General features: G+C 41.8%; 1 protein-coding gene across 4 annotated transcripts in view; it reads left to right on the forward strand.

The window, feature by feature from the left end:
- CEP131 (centrosomal protein 131) overlaps positions 1-16,831 on the forward strand; it is a 53,882-nt gene that overhangs the window by 26,088 nt on the left and 10,963 nt on the right. For 3 of the 4 annotated variants that reach the window (XM_051995403.1, XM_051995402.1, XM_051995405.1), the window contains 16 exons: positions 1,683-1,841; positions 2,520-2,637; positions 3,273-3,389; positions 3,878-4,031; positions 4,390-4,484; positions 5,145-5,327; positions 6,473-6,664; positions 7,341-7,478; positions 8,273-8,398; positions 10,072-10,188; positions 12,094-12,196; positions 13,138-13,339; positions 15,160-15,267; positions 15,408-15,525; positions 15,951-16,025; positions 16,238-16,380. In XM_051995403.1, coding sequence (XP_051851363.1) covers positions 1,683-1,841; positions 2,520-2,637; positions 3,273-3,389; positions 3,878-4,031; positions 4,390-4,484; positions 5,145-5,327; positions 6,473-6,664; positions 7,341-7,478; positions 8,273-8,398; positions 10,072-10,188; positions 12,094-12,196; positions 13,138-13,339; positions 15,160-15,267; positions 15,408-15,525; positions 15,951-16,025; positions 16,238-16,380 — 2,148 coding nt within the window. The remainder of the gene's footprint in view (positions 1-1,682; positions 1,842-2,519; positions 2,638-3,272; positions 3,390-3,877; positions 4,032-4,389; positions 4,485-5,144; positions 5,328-6,472; positions 6,665-7,340; positions 7,479-8,272; positions 8,399-10,071; positions 10,189-12,093; positions 12,197-13,137; positions 13,340-15,159; positions 15,268-15,407; positions 15,526-15,950; positions 16,026-16,237; positions 16,381-16,831) is intronic. The other variant, XM_051995404.1, reaches the window with a different exon arrangement.

Genomic DNA, 16,831 nt, shown 5'->3' on the forward strand with positions numbered 1-16,831 from the left:
ATTTCTTCTGTTGAAGTTTTCTAGTTAAGTCTGAATGACCACTAATAGGATACTTTGTAGAAAGGATTCTTAGTTAGGTACATATTGGACTAAATGACCTTATAGGTCTCTTTTAAAACTGATATTCTGTAAGGATAAAGAGGTCTTGTTCATGTTCAACATTCTGTTTTCTCACCTTTATATTCTCATTCCACCCTTGTTCCTTTCTCCCACCTCTTCTGCAAATAAGTAGTAAGATTTTTTTCTTAGAAGAGTAGTTTGCCATCAGACTCCTTGCCAAAAGAGGAAACCACCTCTCAAATCTACTTGTTGCTCTAAGAGCCTCCTTTCTGTTTTTTTCCTCATTCAGGATCTGAGAATGTTCTTCTGTCTAGTCACTGAATTTACTCATGATACAATTCAGTGTAATTAATTGATCAGCAGCCCCTGAGATGCTCTTAGGCACTGGTAACCTGTCAAAATCTAAATGAGGGTCTTTATTGGATTAATAGAAGGGTCAGAAAAGATGCTTTAAAAAGTATAAGTTCCCTACCTTCCCTTTTGAATACAGGAGAGGAAATATGTGCCAAGAAAAGAGAAGTCAGTTCCAAGATTATTCCCTTTTCCAATCGTAGTAGCAGCCACCTATAGCAGTAGTGGGAATTCTGACATAAAAACCACCATAGGTTGACCAGCATCATAGACACCACAGTTACTGTCTCTTATATTCCATTTTCTGCCTGGGCTTTTGAGAAGTTTTTAGCCTTAGCTGGAGTGTGAGTATATGCTATCTCTGTACAACCTAAAGATTAAATTGATGTTTTGTATTATAACTTGCAAGGGTTTAAATGAAGAGGATCATTGTTGTTGAAAAGAACCTGTTTATCCTGGTTCCTTTTTAGAGGCTTTTTGGGTTACAAAGACTCATTGCTGTTCATTTTCAAGCCACAGCAAGTAAAGGCTAGCAAGCATAGATATCTCTAGCAGGACTTTTGATGAAAATGACCAATAATTTTTTTCCTTATAAATCTCATCTACCCTGCTATTTTGATTGTGGTTAGCAGATGGAAAAAGTATGGGGGAAAACTTCCAGCAGGTTGAGACCAATTTGTTCTTGAAATTTACCCTGGGCAGTACAAAACCCCCTATTAATAGGCATTGTCTTTTCACCATTAGAGATAAGGAATGAAACTAATGATATGGGAATCACTTAGAATCAAAGAATAGGAGGGAGAGATCTTTAAGATCTCTGAGGTGTCAAGGTGTGGGGGTTTTTTTGTGTGTGTTGGGGGGGGAAGGAGATAAGTTAATAGGCAATAATAGTTGCAAAACAAGATCAAAAGGAAAAAATTTAAATGTGGAAAAGAATACAAATAGAGCAATTCTGATCATGTTTTAAAACTAACAAGTTCACAGTATCATATACATTCCTCTTGTTTTTATATTTAAATGTTTATTAATGATTGTTTATGATAAAAAAAAATTTAACATGAAAAACCATTTAAGTTTTTTTCCAACCACTGCTCTTACAATAGACTTATTCATTCTCTTAATTTCTTAGCTCAGATAGCTCAGCAAGTCAGCCAGCCATTGTTGCCTTTTTATGCAGTTATTGGCCTGCAAGCAGGTGTAAGCTACAGTGAACTTTTTTAGTGTAAAAGGAGCCCTGTGATAAAACTACTGATGCTTTTTTCCTCTTTTAGCAACATCATCAAGGCAACCACCAATGAAGACAATGAGAGCAGCAGTTTTATGAAATCTCAGAAAAATTTATCCAGCAATAATAATGTGACTCGGAATAATACTAGCAGCACTGCAGGACTGCTTAAAAGGAAGGAAGTAACAGAAGAAGAAGCAGAAAGGTGAGCCAAGCCCTCTGGGAAATAGCTGGGCAGGAGAGGATTCTTGGGATCAGAAGGGCAACCGATGAGTCTAAAGCACAATGGAAAATTATAGAAATGGAGGTAGAGGGGTAAAGGGAGTTTGTCTCCTGGAAATTGAAAAGACAAAAATGGATAGCATATGGACAGAAAGACATAGGCTAGGGATTTTTTGGTGGTGTTTGTCTGTGGCTCATAGATTATGGGTGGTCAGTCAAAGATTTTGGTGATCTTGTTCATTTATTCAGTAATCCCCTCAGTCTGGCTGTTAGCTTTCTGGATATTTGGAAATGAGCAGAAAGGAAAAGAAATAATGAAATTCAGTGTTCAAGACATGATAGTTTACCTCCCCTAAGAAGCCTTTCTTCACCACCCTACCAAATTCAGATAATTACTTTGTTTGCTCTTCTCTGTATTTATATATAATTTGCACTATATTTCAAGTCCTTGAGGATAGACAATTATGATCTATATTAGACTATGTAAATCACTTATAGGTGACATGCTTTTAGATATGTGAATCCTGCCATATTTTGTATGCTTGGATATAGGCATTAGAGAAATTTAAGAGGTAATCACAGCATTGTAAGCTTTTTTTTGTCACAATAATGGAGAAGTGAATAAGCATCCTATCTGATCTTGACCTTTTCCTTCTTATAGGTTTATCCATCAAGTAAATTTAGCTGCCATTACCATTCAGCGTTGGTACCGACACCATGCACAAAGACATCGAGCTGGTGCATCCCTCCTGGAACACCTGCTAACATCCAAGAGAAAGGTCAGTATGAAAGGTCATGGATGTGAGCCCATACTCACATAATTTACAATCCCAGAGGATGTGTGGGGTACCCATATATCAGTGGTATAAGTTTCATTTCTATAGAGTGGCAGATTCTGAGGTGACAGAAGCTTCGGTAGCATCATGTATTTAAACTGTCACACATAGTTACAATCTATGTTGCCACCCCCTCTCATTCCTACTGGGTTCTGATTCTGACTGAAGGAAAAGGACAGGGTGACAAGATCTGGATAGAGCAGGCAAGGCTGCTTAGCCCTGGTCATTTTCTGTAGAATGATAGTCATCTAGGCCCTCTTAGTGATAGTTTTTATGAGAGAATTGTCTGAGGGACTGGTTTTGGATGACAAGTTTTTTATATTAATGGATTTTTAAAATCCAGAGATCAAACTGCTTTAGAACTATAAGGCATTTAAGGCCTTCTGACATGTAAAAATACTTAATGGCTTTAAGCTCCCTAAATCTTCTAGAAATCAAAAATCTAGGAGTAGCTTTTAAGGTGACCCTTTTCAACATCCATGTATTTACTTGCTATGTTATTTAGGAACTTAATTTGTTCTCAAGAGACTTTGTCTCAAGAATGAAGAAATTCATTTCCTATTCTGTTTGTTCTGCAGGAAAGACAACAAAAACAATTGGAAGGGAACATCTTCGACTTGGAGCCACAGAAAGATTTAGAGAGAAAGAAAATTCGGGAAGAGAAAGCCCGGCAGGCCAGACAAGCTGCTATTCAGGTAGCTTAGCTACAGGATGGGTCAGAATCCAAATATGTAAACCTCTGGTCTTTAATCTGTTTTGGATCAGGCTATTCTTGTGGGATACCATTCAGTATGATAGTCCAAGCAAATGAAAATCCATTCATAATGGCCAGAAGCAATAGTGTCTATAAGAAGGGAAAGGTTAGGAGAGTAGTCTTTTGGAGACAGGTTGGAAAGAGGTGATGTGTTGCAAACAAAATGCACATCTTTTTTCAAAGCTCTAGTTCTAACCAAAATACAAGTTCTGGGGCATTTTAAGTCAGGATAATAATCCTTGGGGAAATCGTTCTCAGTGAAGTCACCTTCAGTGCTGACTTCTCTGATTTACTGTAACCCAGTTGACTCTTTGCTCTCCATTTTCCTTCCCAAACACAACAGGGCTTCTCAATGTAGTGCTCCTTACAGGAAATGGAAAGAATCTTTCTCCCTGATTTGTGAACTGTTAACATATCCTATCATGGCAGGAACTCCAGCAGAAACGAGCATCCCAAAAGGCAGTAGATACTGAATTGGAGCAGCTGAAGGAAACCAGGAAGGCATCAAAAAAAAGGTCCATACAGACAGCCTCCCTGAAGAATGGGAGCCTGGCAAACAGCAGCATCAAAGCTAACAACGCAGGTGGGTTGCTCAGATAGACCCCAGGGCTAGTAGAGAAATGATAGCTCAAGCGAGTATTGAGGTTCAGAGTCTTGGATTCTCTGCATTGGCCCTGACTTACACTCTATTAAGCTCTGACATCGGTAAAGGCACAATCTCTCATATTACATTTGGGAGGGAGTGATTATAATATCTTATGATAATGCTGTATCGCATATCTGATAGCCAGCCATTGCATCCATGCATGCCCTGCTCCCTCTCTGTGGCTGCTTTTGACAAAGCCTTAGGGGGCTAATAGGTAGGAAATCTAAGAGGGCTCTGAATCTGAATATTGACTATATATTTATTCTATATATTCATTCTCTTTCTTATTTTATAGGTGCTAACTTCCGTGCTACAGAACCTGAGGAGTACTTCCACCCAGTCCCTGAGTCTTCCCCAGATCTTTGTAAATCTCCAGAAGATAAGCCACAGGTCTTTTGGGCAGCCCTTTTATTCCTGCACTGATTATCATGTGCCATAAGTCTCTTCTTGTCTGACCTTCACCATTCACCCTCTTCCCTGCCTCCTTCCATTGCTGCAATAAGATTCCCTCAGTCTGTAGTGGGTGCTTTTGTTCAGCCAGAGAGCAGAAGCCAAGATTGCATAGTCATCCCTGTGTATTGAGTTTGCTTTTCTCTAAGGGAAAGTGCCAGCCATGATGGTGATGTTGGCATATGTTGTGCAATACTTTATAAAGCTCTATCATGTGTGGCCTCACTGTAGCCCTGTGAGGTGAAGGCATGAGAGTAAAATCCACATTTTATACATATAGAAGCTGAGGCTTCAAGTTTAAGGGACTTGCCCAAGACCTTACAATTATTAAGTGGCAAAGCCAGGACAAAAAGCCAGGTCTTCTAACTCTCAACCTAATATTCTCTTATTGACCTAGGAATTAAGAAAATTAGTGAAGGAATAAACCTAATTTTCAAACTAATGGTACACACCGAGTCTGTTCATCCATAGTAAGAGAGTAGACCCCTGACTCTCTTCTCTGGCAGTACCTAGCTTAAGTTTGGGGCATGCTTTTGGCTGGTTAATTAGATGCTTGTTTTCTTTCTCTCTTTTCTCCATATTATCCCTGTTGGACTGTAGGACATAATCTCTCATGAGGTTGTTTGTGACAGCCTGGATACTGAGGTCACAGCAGCCAGCAGACCCCAGGCCAAGGTGACTCTTAATGAGCTGCTGGAAACCCTGAAGCTGTTAGAAGAGGAACCAGAGCAGCTGACCCAACCAAAGACTTATAAAAAAGAAAAATATTCCTGGATTGATGGGGTAACTAAAGGGAGTCAGAGAGTTTACCTCTGTGCATATCTCACTCCAGTCTTCCACTTCATAGGGTCAAATCTAAAGTAATCTAGGCCCAGGAAGCTCAGATTGTGGGAGAACAGAGAATTAGAATAAAACTGTCACTGATCTTTCATCTTAAGTTTGGGGGGCATCTGAACAGAGCTGGATGAGACTAACCTTATAAAAGGTTGGCCCAATAAAGTATGATGATGACCCTTAGCCTATTTCCTAATGTCTTTATGAAATCATCTTATCAGCATTCTATGCTAGCATCTGTAAGCTCTGGGCCAGAAGGAAATAATGTTCTTTTCTCTCCCAGCTTCTTGTTGGATTAGTTCTATATTGAGAAATTCACTAAAGTCCCCTGATACTTCTTCATCAATTTCCTAAATACAGCACATAAGCTGTTGTAGTTCCTTTCAAGCTGGAAAGATTTTGGATTGTTATGTTTCTCATCCAAGGACTAGCTTATTAGATCATAGATAACTTAACAGTAGATGATCATCAACACCATTAATCTGGAGGGGTTTCATTCTGCATGACATCACTGTAGCCCTCCATATCTTAGAGATGGTCATCTGATGGGCAGTCTTCTAATGATGAGCCTCTTCAGAGCCAACTAGGCTGATACTGGGATGATAGGCATATAGTGCAAAGCTTTTCAGCTTGAAGTACAAGGAAAATAACAGCTTTTTTTCCCTTCTTTGTCTATTCATCTCATGTTAATAGTGGCAGTTCTTCTAGGGGAATCTGTTTACATGGAGTCAGACACATACCCACACACCCACACACACCCACACCCACACACACCCACACACACAGAAAGGTAGAGATGGAGAAGGAGAGAGTTTTGTTTTCCATTAGGTCCTGAGTGCCCGAGGAGGTGCTTTGAGTAATTTGACCTTCCAAAAGCAAATCTCTAATATAATAGAGCACTGCTGCCTTTGTGCATTTCTCCTTCATCACAAGCAAGTACCAAAAAAATGCAGATTACTTCCCAGATCAGTGGGCAGATACCTTTTCTTGGGATTGCTAAATTACTCTGATGTGATCTGTTTAAAAAAAAAACAAATAATATTTATTTTGCTTCCTTTACCCTATCCTATCCTTTTCCTTTTAACTTTCTACAGGAAGTTGGCTCTAATTCCTTAACAGCTGACAACTTAGAAAAATTTGGGAAACTGAATCCACCACATGGAGTCCCAGAGGATGGGGCATTGCTTTCTGAAGCTAAACTTCAGAGTATCATGAGCTTTTTAGATGAGATGGAGAAGTCGGAACAGGAACGACCCCATTCTGTGGCCTCAGCCATTCCTCGGGAGGTGAGCCTCTGCTAACCCCGGAGCATCCTTTGATAATAGCCCAAACAAGGAAATGCATGAATTTCAGTGCTTCTTCTCTGGATCCAGTGGAAGATTGTCACCAAGTGGATTCTTTCCCCACGTAGCAGTGGGGTCATAGGGCAGTGTGTTAAAAGATGGAGTTATTGGTGTAACTCAATTTGAAGTGTATTCAGAAAATGTAGCCATCTCAAGATTAATCCAAGTGGAGTGAGAATGATAGACTTAGTACATACTTCAACGTTAAATAGCATTAAAAAAAAATAGACTATTTCAATTTATGCTACCATTGTCCCTCCTGCCTCTTTAAAGTGAATAATCAAGAGTTGGATGAATTTGGGGCACTATATATACACACACATACATATACATATATGTCCAAAGATACACACACACACACACACACACACACACACACACACACCATCCTTACATCTTAGACTTTTTCTACAGCATTCTGAACTTTGCTTAGCAATGTTACCTCAAATAGATTGGGGGTTTTTTGAGGCAGAAGGTAGGAAAGCTGTGACAAGGAAGGGTGCTGGAAAGGCAGGTGATATGTGCTCAGTTGGATCTGAGTAGAGATAATGACCCATTTCCATTAGAGCTAGGTAGATGATGGTGCTTGTTATGTCTTAACCTTTACCACTTCCCCCAGGGGATCCTGACGGAAGAAGAACTGGCCCACTTGGAGCAGGCATCGGCTGTGGCTACTGAGGTCACCAGCTCTATGCTGAGGCTGAAGCTGGAGGTGGAGGAGAAGAAGCAGGCTATGACACTGCTGCAGACAGCATTGGTGGGTGACCCTAGGCAGAAATGGCCAGAATTCTTAAGGGCTTCTGAAATCAGCTTGGGGGAGATAGTATGGGATGGGGCTAAGGCTTTTCCTGAGGAAAGGGAATATTTCCTTTTGGATAGGAGTTCCCTCCACATCGTAGGTGTTTTCTGTTCTGAGGAACTATGAGGAAGGAAGTGGGTCGTCTCCTCCCACATTTCCCACATAAACCATGTTTTCAAGAGGTCTTTCCCCAGATCTCTCCAGCACCTGGCACAGTGCTTGACACATAGGTGCTTAGTAAATGTTTGCTTATTGACTGATTGTTCTCATCTAAACCTGCTTTATTGCCTCTATGGGCCTTCTGCTCAGAGAGACCTAGGCAGAGGTCTCTCTGTCCCTGGGATGGTTAGACCATTGTGGGAAAGACTGAACCCCAGGGGTGATTGACCAGGTTTGTGATTTAATGCTGCTTGAGAAGATTTGCAGTAGAAGGCATCCTCTGCTCTTCATTAGAAGAAGGTTAGGAGTTGTGTGTCTTATAGGCCTTGCTTTCTCATTCAGCACATTAACCACTTGCTTCTCATAATCAGGGAATCAAATTAGGACAGCTTTTTTTTTTTCCTTAACGTTTCTTGATTTTTTTTTTTATTGCTTCCTTCCAATATGAGCGCCAGTAGAATTAGAACTCTCTAGTTGCCCCATGGTCGGCCCCATCTCCTCTGATCCTGGCCTCTGCTCCTTTAATTTGAACCCAGGTACCAGCCAACCCCCCCCCTCCCCTCCCATCCTCTTCCCTGAAACCCCATTGACAGGCTCAGCAGCGAGAGCTTACTGTGCGCAACGTGAAGGAGACAGAAAAGGAGCTAAATCTCCAGCTCAGGCTGCAGAGGGAGCAGTATGAAGCTGCTATCCAGAGACACCTGGCCTTCATTGATCAGGTAACCCCGGGTGGTCATGGCAACTAGCAGGACCTAGTAGGTAGTTTATGGGATTGAAACTGAGAAAACCGTACTTTGGCTCATGACTGGGCCAATTATTTTTGTATTGATTTGAGGACATGTCACTTTCCCTCTCCAATTTCATTTTCCCCATCTGCAAAATGGGAGGGTGATTCTTGTTCCTGCTTTATTCAGTCATTCAGCAAGCATTAAGTGCCAGCTGTGTGCCAGGCACCATGCTAGGCACTGGGGCATACACAGACAAGAGTAAAACAGTCTTTTACCTCAAGGAGCTTCATTCTGTTGGGTGTGACAGCAGGCTGACATAGACGTAGATACCTCTATGGGATTGGAGAGGAAGGCTCTAGTTGTTGGGTGGATCAGAAAAGGCCTTGGAGAAAGTGGCACTTGAGCTGAGCCTTGAAGGACACCAGAGATTCTCAGAGGCAGAAGTGAAAAAAGAGTACCTGCCAGGCGTGTGCAGTTGTGGAGGGAAGAAGTGAAATGCTGGGTGTGAAGAACAGAGAGAAGGCCAGTCTGACCCTTCATGGAATTGCTAATAATGTTTTATAACACTGGAAAAGCAGGTTGGGATCAGGTTGTAAAGAGCTCTATGTGCAGAAAAGTTTGTATTTTATGTTGGACGTAATAGAGCAGTGGAGTGTTTTGAGAAGGGAAGTGATCTACATTTTAATAAAGCACCTGGGCTTCAGGTAAATTACTTGTAGATTTGTGGAGGATAGATTGGAGTGAATAGAAAGCTGAGGTGGGGATATAAGGTGTTCCTAAGGTGTCTTAGGAGATGGAACTGGGGTGTTTTGTATTTACTTCTAATGACTGCATGTGTCTCATCTCCTCTTGCCTTTATTCTGACCCATATCCATTCCATATGTCCATGAGAACAGGGGCAGTTAAACATTGGGGTGGATCAGATACACACAGGTATTTCCTGATTAAGAAAAGGTTGGCCCGGCTCAGAAGCTGTAGGAACTAGAAGTTTTTTTGTTACTGGGAAACTTTGTCAAATTCAGAAATTTGTTCCTAGGAACAGTATTCAACAGAATACCCCTGTGAAGATGATAGCAGAATAGGGTCAGCAGGCTGGAAATAGCCACAAGTACTAGTCACTATAGAAGAGAGGAGAGAGGGCATAATAGATAGGGGAAGCTGGGAGTGGAAGGGGGAACCTTGGTTCTGAGGCCTTGCGTGCTGTAGATGCTGCCACATCTCCTCAGCTCTTGCTAGGATCACACACTGTCCTCTGGGGGCCTGAGCTTGTATGTCACAGCCAGTACTTGGATCAGTGCATCTGTTCTTCCTCTTTCCGAGTTCCTATTTATTCAGCTCTTCCTCAGGCCCACCTTCTCTCAGGAATGTTTCTCATAGAGCCCCCCATTCCTGATTTGAAGTGCCTAAGGATTCTCTTGAGACATAGAGTAGAAGGGCTGCTCTCAGGAAGCTCAGCCTCAGGAACAGAGGCATTTCTGTTTATGAAACTCCCTGGGACATATTGCCCTCCAGTCTTCTCTTCTGGGGTTATTTTCTGGGGCTCCCTTCCTCCTGCCACATTGTGAGTTAATCCTGAAGTCAGGGGAGTGTCCCCTCAGTACCTGTAGGTCCTGAGTTAGCAGCTTCACCCATTGGCTTCTCCTGGTCCCCTCCTCCAATCTCAGCTGATTGACGACAAGAAGGTCCTGAGTGAGAAGTGCGAGGCAGTCGTAGCCGAGCTGAAGCAAGTGGACCAGAAATACACCAAGAGAATCACTCAAGTGCAGGAGCAGCATGAACTGGTGAGAGATGCGAGGGGCCAGCCCCTTGGCTTGCGTCGAGGGTGAGGGAGTGGGGCTCGCCCTGCCGACCTCTTCTCACCTCACCTGCTCTGCCTTTGCTGGCTTACTTGTGTTCTAGCAAGGCTTTCGTTTCACTGCCTCCTTTATTCCTCCTTTCCCTCTCCCTCTATTTCCTCAGATGTGGTGTGCCTTCAGGCCTTAGTGTAAGGGAAATTTTTACTGTTTTGTCTCAGCTGAGACTCTTGGAGGGACTGAAGGGGCAAGGGATGGCATCTACAAAATCTTGCAACCCTGCCCCAAATCATATATATCATAGGCAAAGCTAGCTGAAACCAAGATAGTTTCACAAATATTACCTGAGAAATGCTGGAATTGTTTTACACTCTGATATGATGATGGGTGAATTGAGAAAGTTCCCAATTCGTTTGCATACTAATAAACTAATTTTTTTTTTGTTTGTTTGGGAAGTGACTTTGAGTTAGATGAGAAGAAATCAGGAGAAGAAATTAAGAAAGACAAATTTCAAGAGACAATAATTTAATTTCAATTTATGCTGAATAGTAGTTGTGTAATTTATGTAGATGTATGCAAAGTGCATACTGATATACTTGATAGCTTTCTTAAGGTATTTCATAAACCTCCGTTCTACCCTCCAGTTTCCTGATGTGACTCTTTATTGGAATAGTTCTTTGAGCCCACTTTTCCACTTTATCTCTCAGTTGCCTTTTCCCCAATTCTTTGCTTTAGGAATTCTTAACCTTGAACTACTTTAACAATCTGATGAAGCCTATGGACCCTTTCTGAGAAGAATGTTTTTAAATGCATAACAAAATACACAGGATTACAAGAAGCTAAAAAAAAGTATGAATTTTTAAAACAGATTTACATTTCACAGGTTAAAAATCCCTGACTTCTAAAGTCTTGTATTTAAGTATAGGACTGGGAAGCTCTGGAGTGATTTTTATTAGTATCCTTTTGTGGCCCCTTTTTTAGATGAGGCCATAGAGAATAAGGGGAGAAATCTCACAACCTTGTGCTCTACAAAGCTGTTTTGTATTTTACCTATGCCATCTTTTCTGTTCCATTTTTCACCTTGGGGAGGAGGTTAAAAAAAATGACAAGGAAAGGACATGATCATGGAAGAACAGTTTTAGGGGAGAGGCAGGAGATCTTAGTATATAGTAAGACAGTGGATGGGACAGAGAGAAGAAATTTGAAATTTGAATTCCCAGCTCTTGCCTCCCTCTGAATACTTCTATTTTAGTTTCTGCCACACAGGATCTATGCTCTCTACTCCCTTCCTTTCTCCTGTGGAAATAGCTTATTTTAAAAAAAAAAACTACAAAAGAAATATAAAACATAATGGGTTAGGATGATGATTGACCTACTGAAAATTAGTCCCTTTTTAAAGCCAGCTCTCAGTACTTGAGGTGTCTTTATGGCATTTACCTGTAGATAAATTCTATTTCAACAGACATCCCTTGGCCTCCTCCTTGGGAGCATTGGGGCAGGTATTGTTTGTCTAGTAGACACACTTCTGGGCACTTAACTGACTAGTTTTTGCCCAACTTTATTGACATTCCAAGAAGATCATCTTATGTGAATAAGCCTACTCAGAATTCCTTAAGCACTCATTGTGAGGTACTCTAAGAAAAGAGTCACCTGTATGGGGAGAACAATCCTTGTGAAAGTCAGCAATCTGTAATTTGGCATTGATGTCTAGATTTCTTAAAATTCTCTGGCAGTTTTGCATGTTATTCTTGTTCTGCTGTTAGGACCTGGAACCAAACACCTTCCTAAATCTCCACTGGTGTAAGATATCTGGAAATAGGTGGCAGTGAAAAAATGTGGGTTTTATTTTCCACTTCTCTTGTCCTGTTCCTTAGCATCATTTCTTGTTTACAGGAGATTAAGAAACTCAAAGAACTAATGAGTGCCACAGAAAAAATCCGCAGAGAGAAGTGGATCAATGAGAAAACAAAAAAGATCAAAGAGATTACTGTTCGAGGTAGGGAGAACCAAAAGACCACTTTTGGGAATTGTTATCTGTTGTTAACAGTGATTTAGTGATCATGTCAGTTCTGTCTGTGCCTGAGGACATGATTCAGGTGACATTCATCAAGGACAACTTAGGTGTTCTCTCAGATCTTATTCATCGTGGGTACAACTCTGGTAGGTGTTTTTGTTCTGCCATGGCAAATGTCAAGATCTTTGTCCTGGGCAAAGGGAAAAAATTCTGAAAACTATATACTAGGAGGACCAGTTGAAAGAATTGGCTTGGTGAAGAGGGGAAAAAAAAAGGCAAAATATCATAACTGTATTCACATATTTGAAAAGGTTTCATTGTATATATAAGATAACATGTTCCTGTGCTGCTCTAGAGAGCAGGACTGATCCAGTTGAAAGGTCAGAGGGTTGCCTCTGGCTGGGAGAGGAACTGTCCAGCAGAGGGAAGAGGACACCTTGGTAATAGCAGGCTCCCCAGCCTTCAAGAAGAGACCAAAGTGGAGGGAATTATAGGAGATGGAGACAGGGCTAGAAAACCTCCAGGCTTCCTTTGAACTTTGTGAATCTTTTAATGATCTGGAGAGAGTGGAATCTTTGCCTAGACTTTGGGACCCTTTGTTCATGCCTTGCAGCTGAAGGGAGAGGAAACAGGGGCATTGATACTAAGGCCAAGGCAGTTCATGCTTCCTAACCTCATCTGTTTTAATGTCCTGTTTTTCTAGCTCTCTGGTGACATTTGCCTCTTTAAATTCTCCATGAGGGTGGGAGGAGATCCCATTTCCTGCCATTCAAATGCCCAAGTATTCTTATTATTTTGGAAGGTGATGGGAGAAGGGTTTGAGCTCCATCCCCAGGACCATCCCCATGGTCCTGAACTTGTCTGCAGGAACCTTTTTCCTGTTTGCTCTGTTTGGGGTACCTGTGCCATGCCCCTCACCTTAGGCTTGGAGCCAGAGATCCAGAAGCTGATCGCCAAGCACAAGCAGGAAATCAAGAAATTAAAGACCCTACATGAGGCTGAACTGCTACAGTCAGATCAACGGGCTGCTCAGCGCTATGTGCAACAGACGGAAGAACTACGGGAACACTTGGAGCGAGAGAAAGAGGAGCAGGGACGGCGGGAGAGGGAGCTGGCCCGGCAGCGGTGCGTGGAGGGTTTCTGGTGGGAATAGTGGCTGGAGTAGTGGATAGAGTCCTTGGCCTCAGGTCCAAAAGTCCTGTTTTCAAATCCTGTCCCAGATACTTTTCATCACACATCCAGTGTGAAGCACAGTACCTGGCACTGTAAGCAATATATACATACATATATATGTGCATATATATGTAGATAGATATACATGTTAGCTATTATCGCCATTATTATGTGACTCCTGATGAGATTGAAATTGAGTCTGTACCTGAAGTCAGGAGGTGAGTGATAATTATTCCATCTGTACTGAAACGATGAAACATAAGCATGGAGCAGAATTATGGCTTGTTCCAGTCCCTACAGAAAGGTTTTTTGGTTGGTGGGGTAAAGAGCACTGAGCTGAGAATCAGGAAATCTGACTTCCACTTTGCCACTAGCTAACTGCATGACCCTTGGGCATAGCTTCTCTTCTTCAAGCCTCTTGTTTGCTTTTTTATTAAATGAAGATGTTGGACATGTGGACACTCTGAGGTCCTCTCCCATTCTTGGCATTTCATGGTTTAAGAACATGTCTTTCACAGAGGGATAGAAACTGAGGACCAGACTGCTTTAGTTAATTTCCCGAGGCCTCACATGGCTGATTATCATACATGCCTGAATTCTATTTGTCATCTGCCCTTTTTTCTCTAAGAGGACCATGCCATCAGAGAGGTGATGCCATGATATGCAAATGAATTGGATTTAAGGGAAGGGGGAGGGCTGTGCAAGGTCACTTGCTGTACTTATCTTCCAGAGCTATCTGGGTCTGGTGATCAGATAGAGATAAGGATCTAGATGTAGTAGATTTGTCTTTTTTAAGATAAGATCTTTTTCAGGTCTCAGTTTGACTAAGGCAGTGTCCATTCAGTTATTAAGTTTAGGCAAGAAATGAGGAAAAGAATGGAATCTTTTACCTAATTAAAAAAAAAAAAAACAATCTGGGAGGGGAAGCCCCTCAGGATATCTGGCCAAAACAGAAAAACAATTGCTATTTACACTCACTCTGAGCCAGCAGATCCCAAAAATTAAGACTTTAAGAGAAGGGGATAGTGGAGAGTTTGTTATAGTTTTCTCCCTGAAACTCAGGACTCCTAGGAGAGGAAAAAAACCCTCATATATGGAGATAATAAAAATAAGTAATCCAAGCTTCCTTTCTATATAAAAACTCAAAGACCTTACTTTGCTAAAGAAAATGTTGTTTTCATAAATTTTAATTTTCCTTCACCACCTCAGCATAATAGATAAGGCCCCTTTCACCTTAACTTTACCTCACAACTGATCTATAGGGAAGTAGAATTGAAAATGGCTGACATATATAAATATGCTGTACTGTTTTAGCAAGGATCAAACAGATGATGATAAAGTATGTGATTAACTATGGTATATTATATAAATCTAAGCTATTACTATTATCACTATTATTCTCTCCTACAATATATCCCCTCGTTTTTGAATATTTCTTGCTTAGAAATTGGCAAATAGGAGTGTTTCCTTTTATCAAACTTTACAGTTTGATCAACATCCTACTCACATGTTCTCCAAAACTAGAAACAAATTTCTGAACTCCCCTGTTTCTACATCTTGTTATTAGCTTACCTTGCCACAATTTCCTCACTTTCCCTTACCCCATCATACACATATCCGGGTTAATCTGAGTTGACTCATCTAGTAGAAGATGATCATTCCCTGTTGCTTTAATGATTCTATGGCAAATGGAGTGAATTGAGGGAAGTACATCCTCTCTTTAGTGGTTGAGCAGAAATGAGTGTAACTGGGAAGAATCCCTTTCCTAACAGATATGAGAAGCATTTGGAGGAGGAGGAACAAGCCCTTCAACAGCAGCGGCGCCGACTCTACAGTGAGGTGGCCGAAGAGAAAGAGCGGCTAAACCAGCAAGCAGCCAGGTAAGCCACAGGAAGTAGGACGGGCAGGTGGGATGGGCCTCTGGAGCTAGCCCAGCACCAGCCTGCCAGCTATGGGCTTTTCCATATTTCTTTTTTCCCCACCTTCCTTAGCACTGCTCACTTCTGACTGTGCCTTTCAGGCAGCGGGCAGAATTGGAGCAACTGAAGCAGCAGCTTGAGGAAAACAGCTGTGTGGTGACAAAGGCCCTCAGGGAAGAGTATGAGAAGGGCAGAGAGGAGCAAGAAAGGCGGCACCAGGTCTCCCTGTCTCTTTCCTTCTATCTGCATGTTTTCCTCTCTCACCTTGTCTCTCCCTCCCCTCCCACCTCAGCTTCTTTTAAAACCACCCAGGGGCATTCTTCTGTCCTCACAATAGCAGCATGAACTCATTTTAATCTAGGAAAATCAGATTTCCTTAATCAGGTACCTACTATTTGTGACTCTTTCTGTTAGGGTCCAAAGGATGCTAAAGTCACTTAAGATTTCAGGCCACTGTTTTACTCTGCCGAGTCTCCTGGCTTCCAACCCAGGGGCTTCTCATTAGATCCTTCTACTTTTCAGGAAACCTAGGCTCCTCTTCAAGGTGCTACAGATAAAACACTAGTAGGTAGAAGCTCAGGCCCTGGGGTGAGTGGAGAGTGACCAGTAGGATCTGTATTATAGGACTTTGCTTTGTCTTTTAGTTGGATATGAAAGCCCTGAAGGAACGCTTGGAGGTAGAGAAGGAAGCCTGGGAAGCCAACTACTTAAAGAAAGAGGTGAAAGCCAGTACTTATTCCATTGGTCAATAAACATCCCCGTCTTTCCCTTCCATTGTCTGTCCTCTTACTTCCATCTCCTCTCTAGATTCAAAGAAAAGAAAACCAGCATGTAGTTAGGAGTTGTAATCATTTTTTTAAAATTTGCATTCCACTATTTAGTAGAATTGTCTGCATTAATATCTGTTTGGATCTCTGCTGTTTTCTCCCAGGAGGCATGGCTACTGAAACGAGAGCGAGAGCTGAAGGATGAAGTTCGGAAAGTCCGGGACAAGGAGATTGAGCTGGTTATCCAGAGGCTTGAAGCTGATATGACCCTGACCAAGGAGGAATGTGAGCAAACAGCTGAGAACAGGTGAGAGCCACTGCCAGAGGAAAAGGAAGGGAAACCTGGACTGGCTTCTTGAGGTAGTTAGTGCTATTTAAGAGATGTTTGACGTGACTGCTTTTTAGTGGGAACTATCACTGTGTCTGCTGACAAGCAATCACTGATTCCCTATCGTGTGCCATAGAATGAATGGAGAGGAATATTGTGTATTAAGAAAGGAAGGGTAGGAAGAGGCCAGATTATGGCATTTAAATGCCTGACTGAAGACTTTAAATTTGATCATAAAGGTAATAAGGAACTACTGGAGTTTATTGAGTTGGGAGGGGCAAAGTTAGGGAGAACTTAAGCTTAGTGAAAGATGGGCTGAGGTAGAGAGAGTCTTGAAGCAGGGAGGCCAACTAGCAAGCTATTGCAGTGGTCCAGGTGTGCAGAGTGGCAGCTGTGTGAATAGATAGGCAGGGACATATAAAGATGTTTC

Source organism: Antechinus flavipes, chromosome 4, assembly GCF_016432865.1.
Source record: "Antechinus flavipes isolate AdamAnt ecotype Samford, QLD, Australia chromosome 4, AdamAnt_v2, whole genome shotgun sequence".
NCBI lineage: Eukaryota > Metazoa > Chordata > Mammalia > Dasyuromorphia > Dasyuridae > Antechinus > Antechinus flavipes.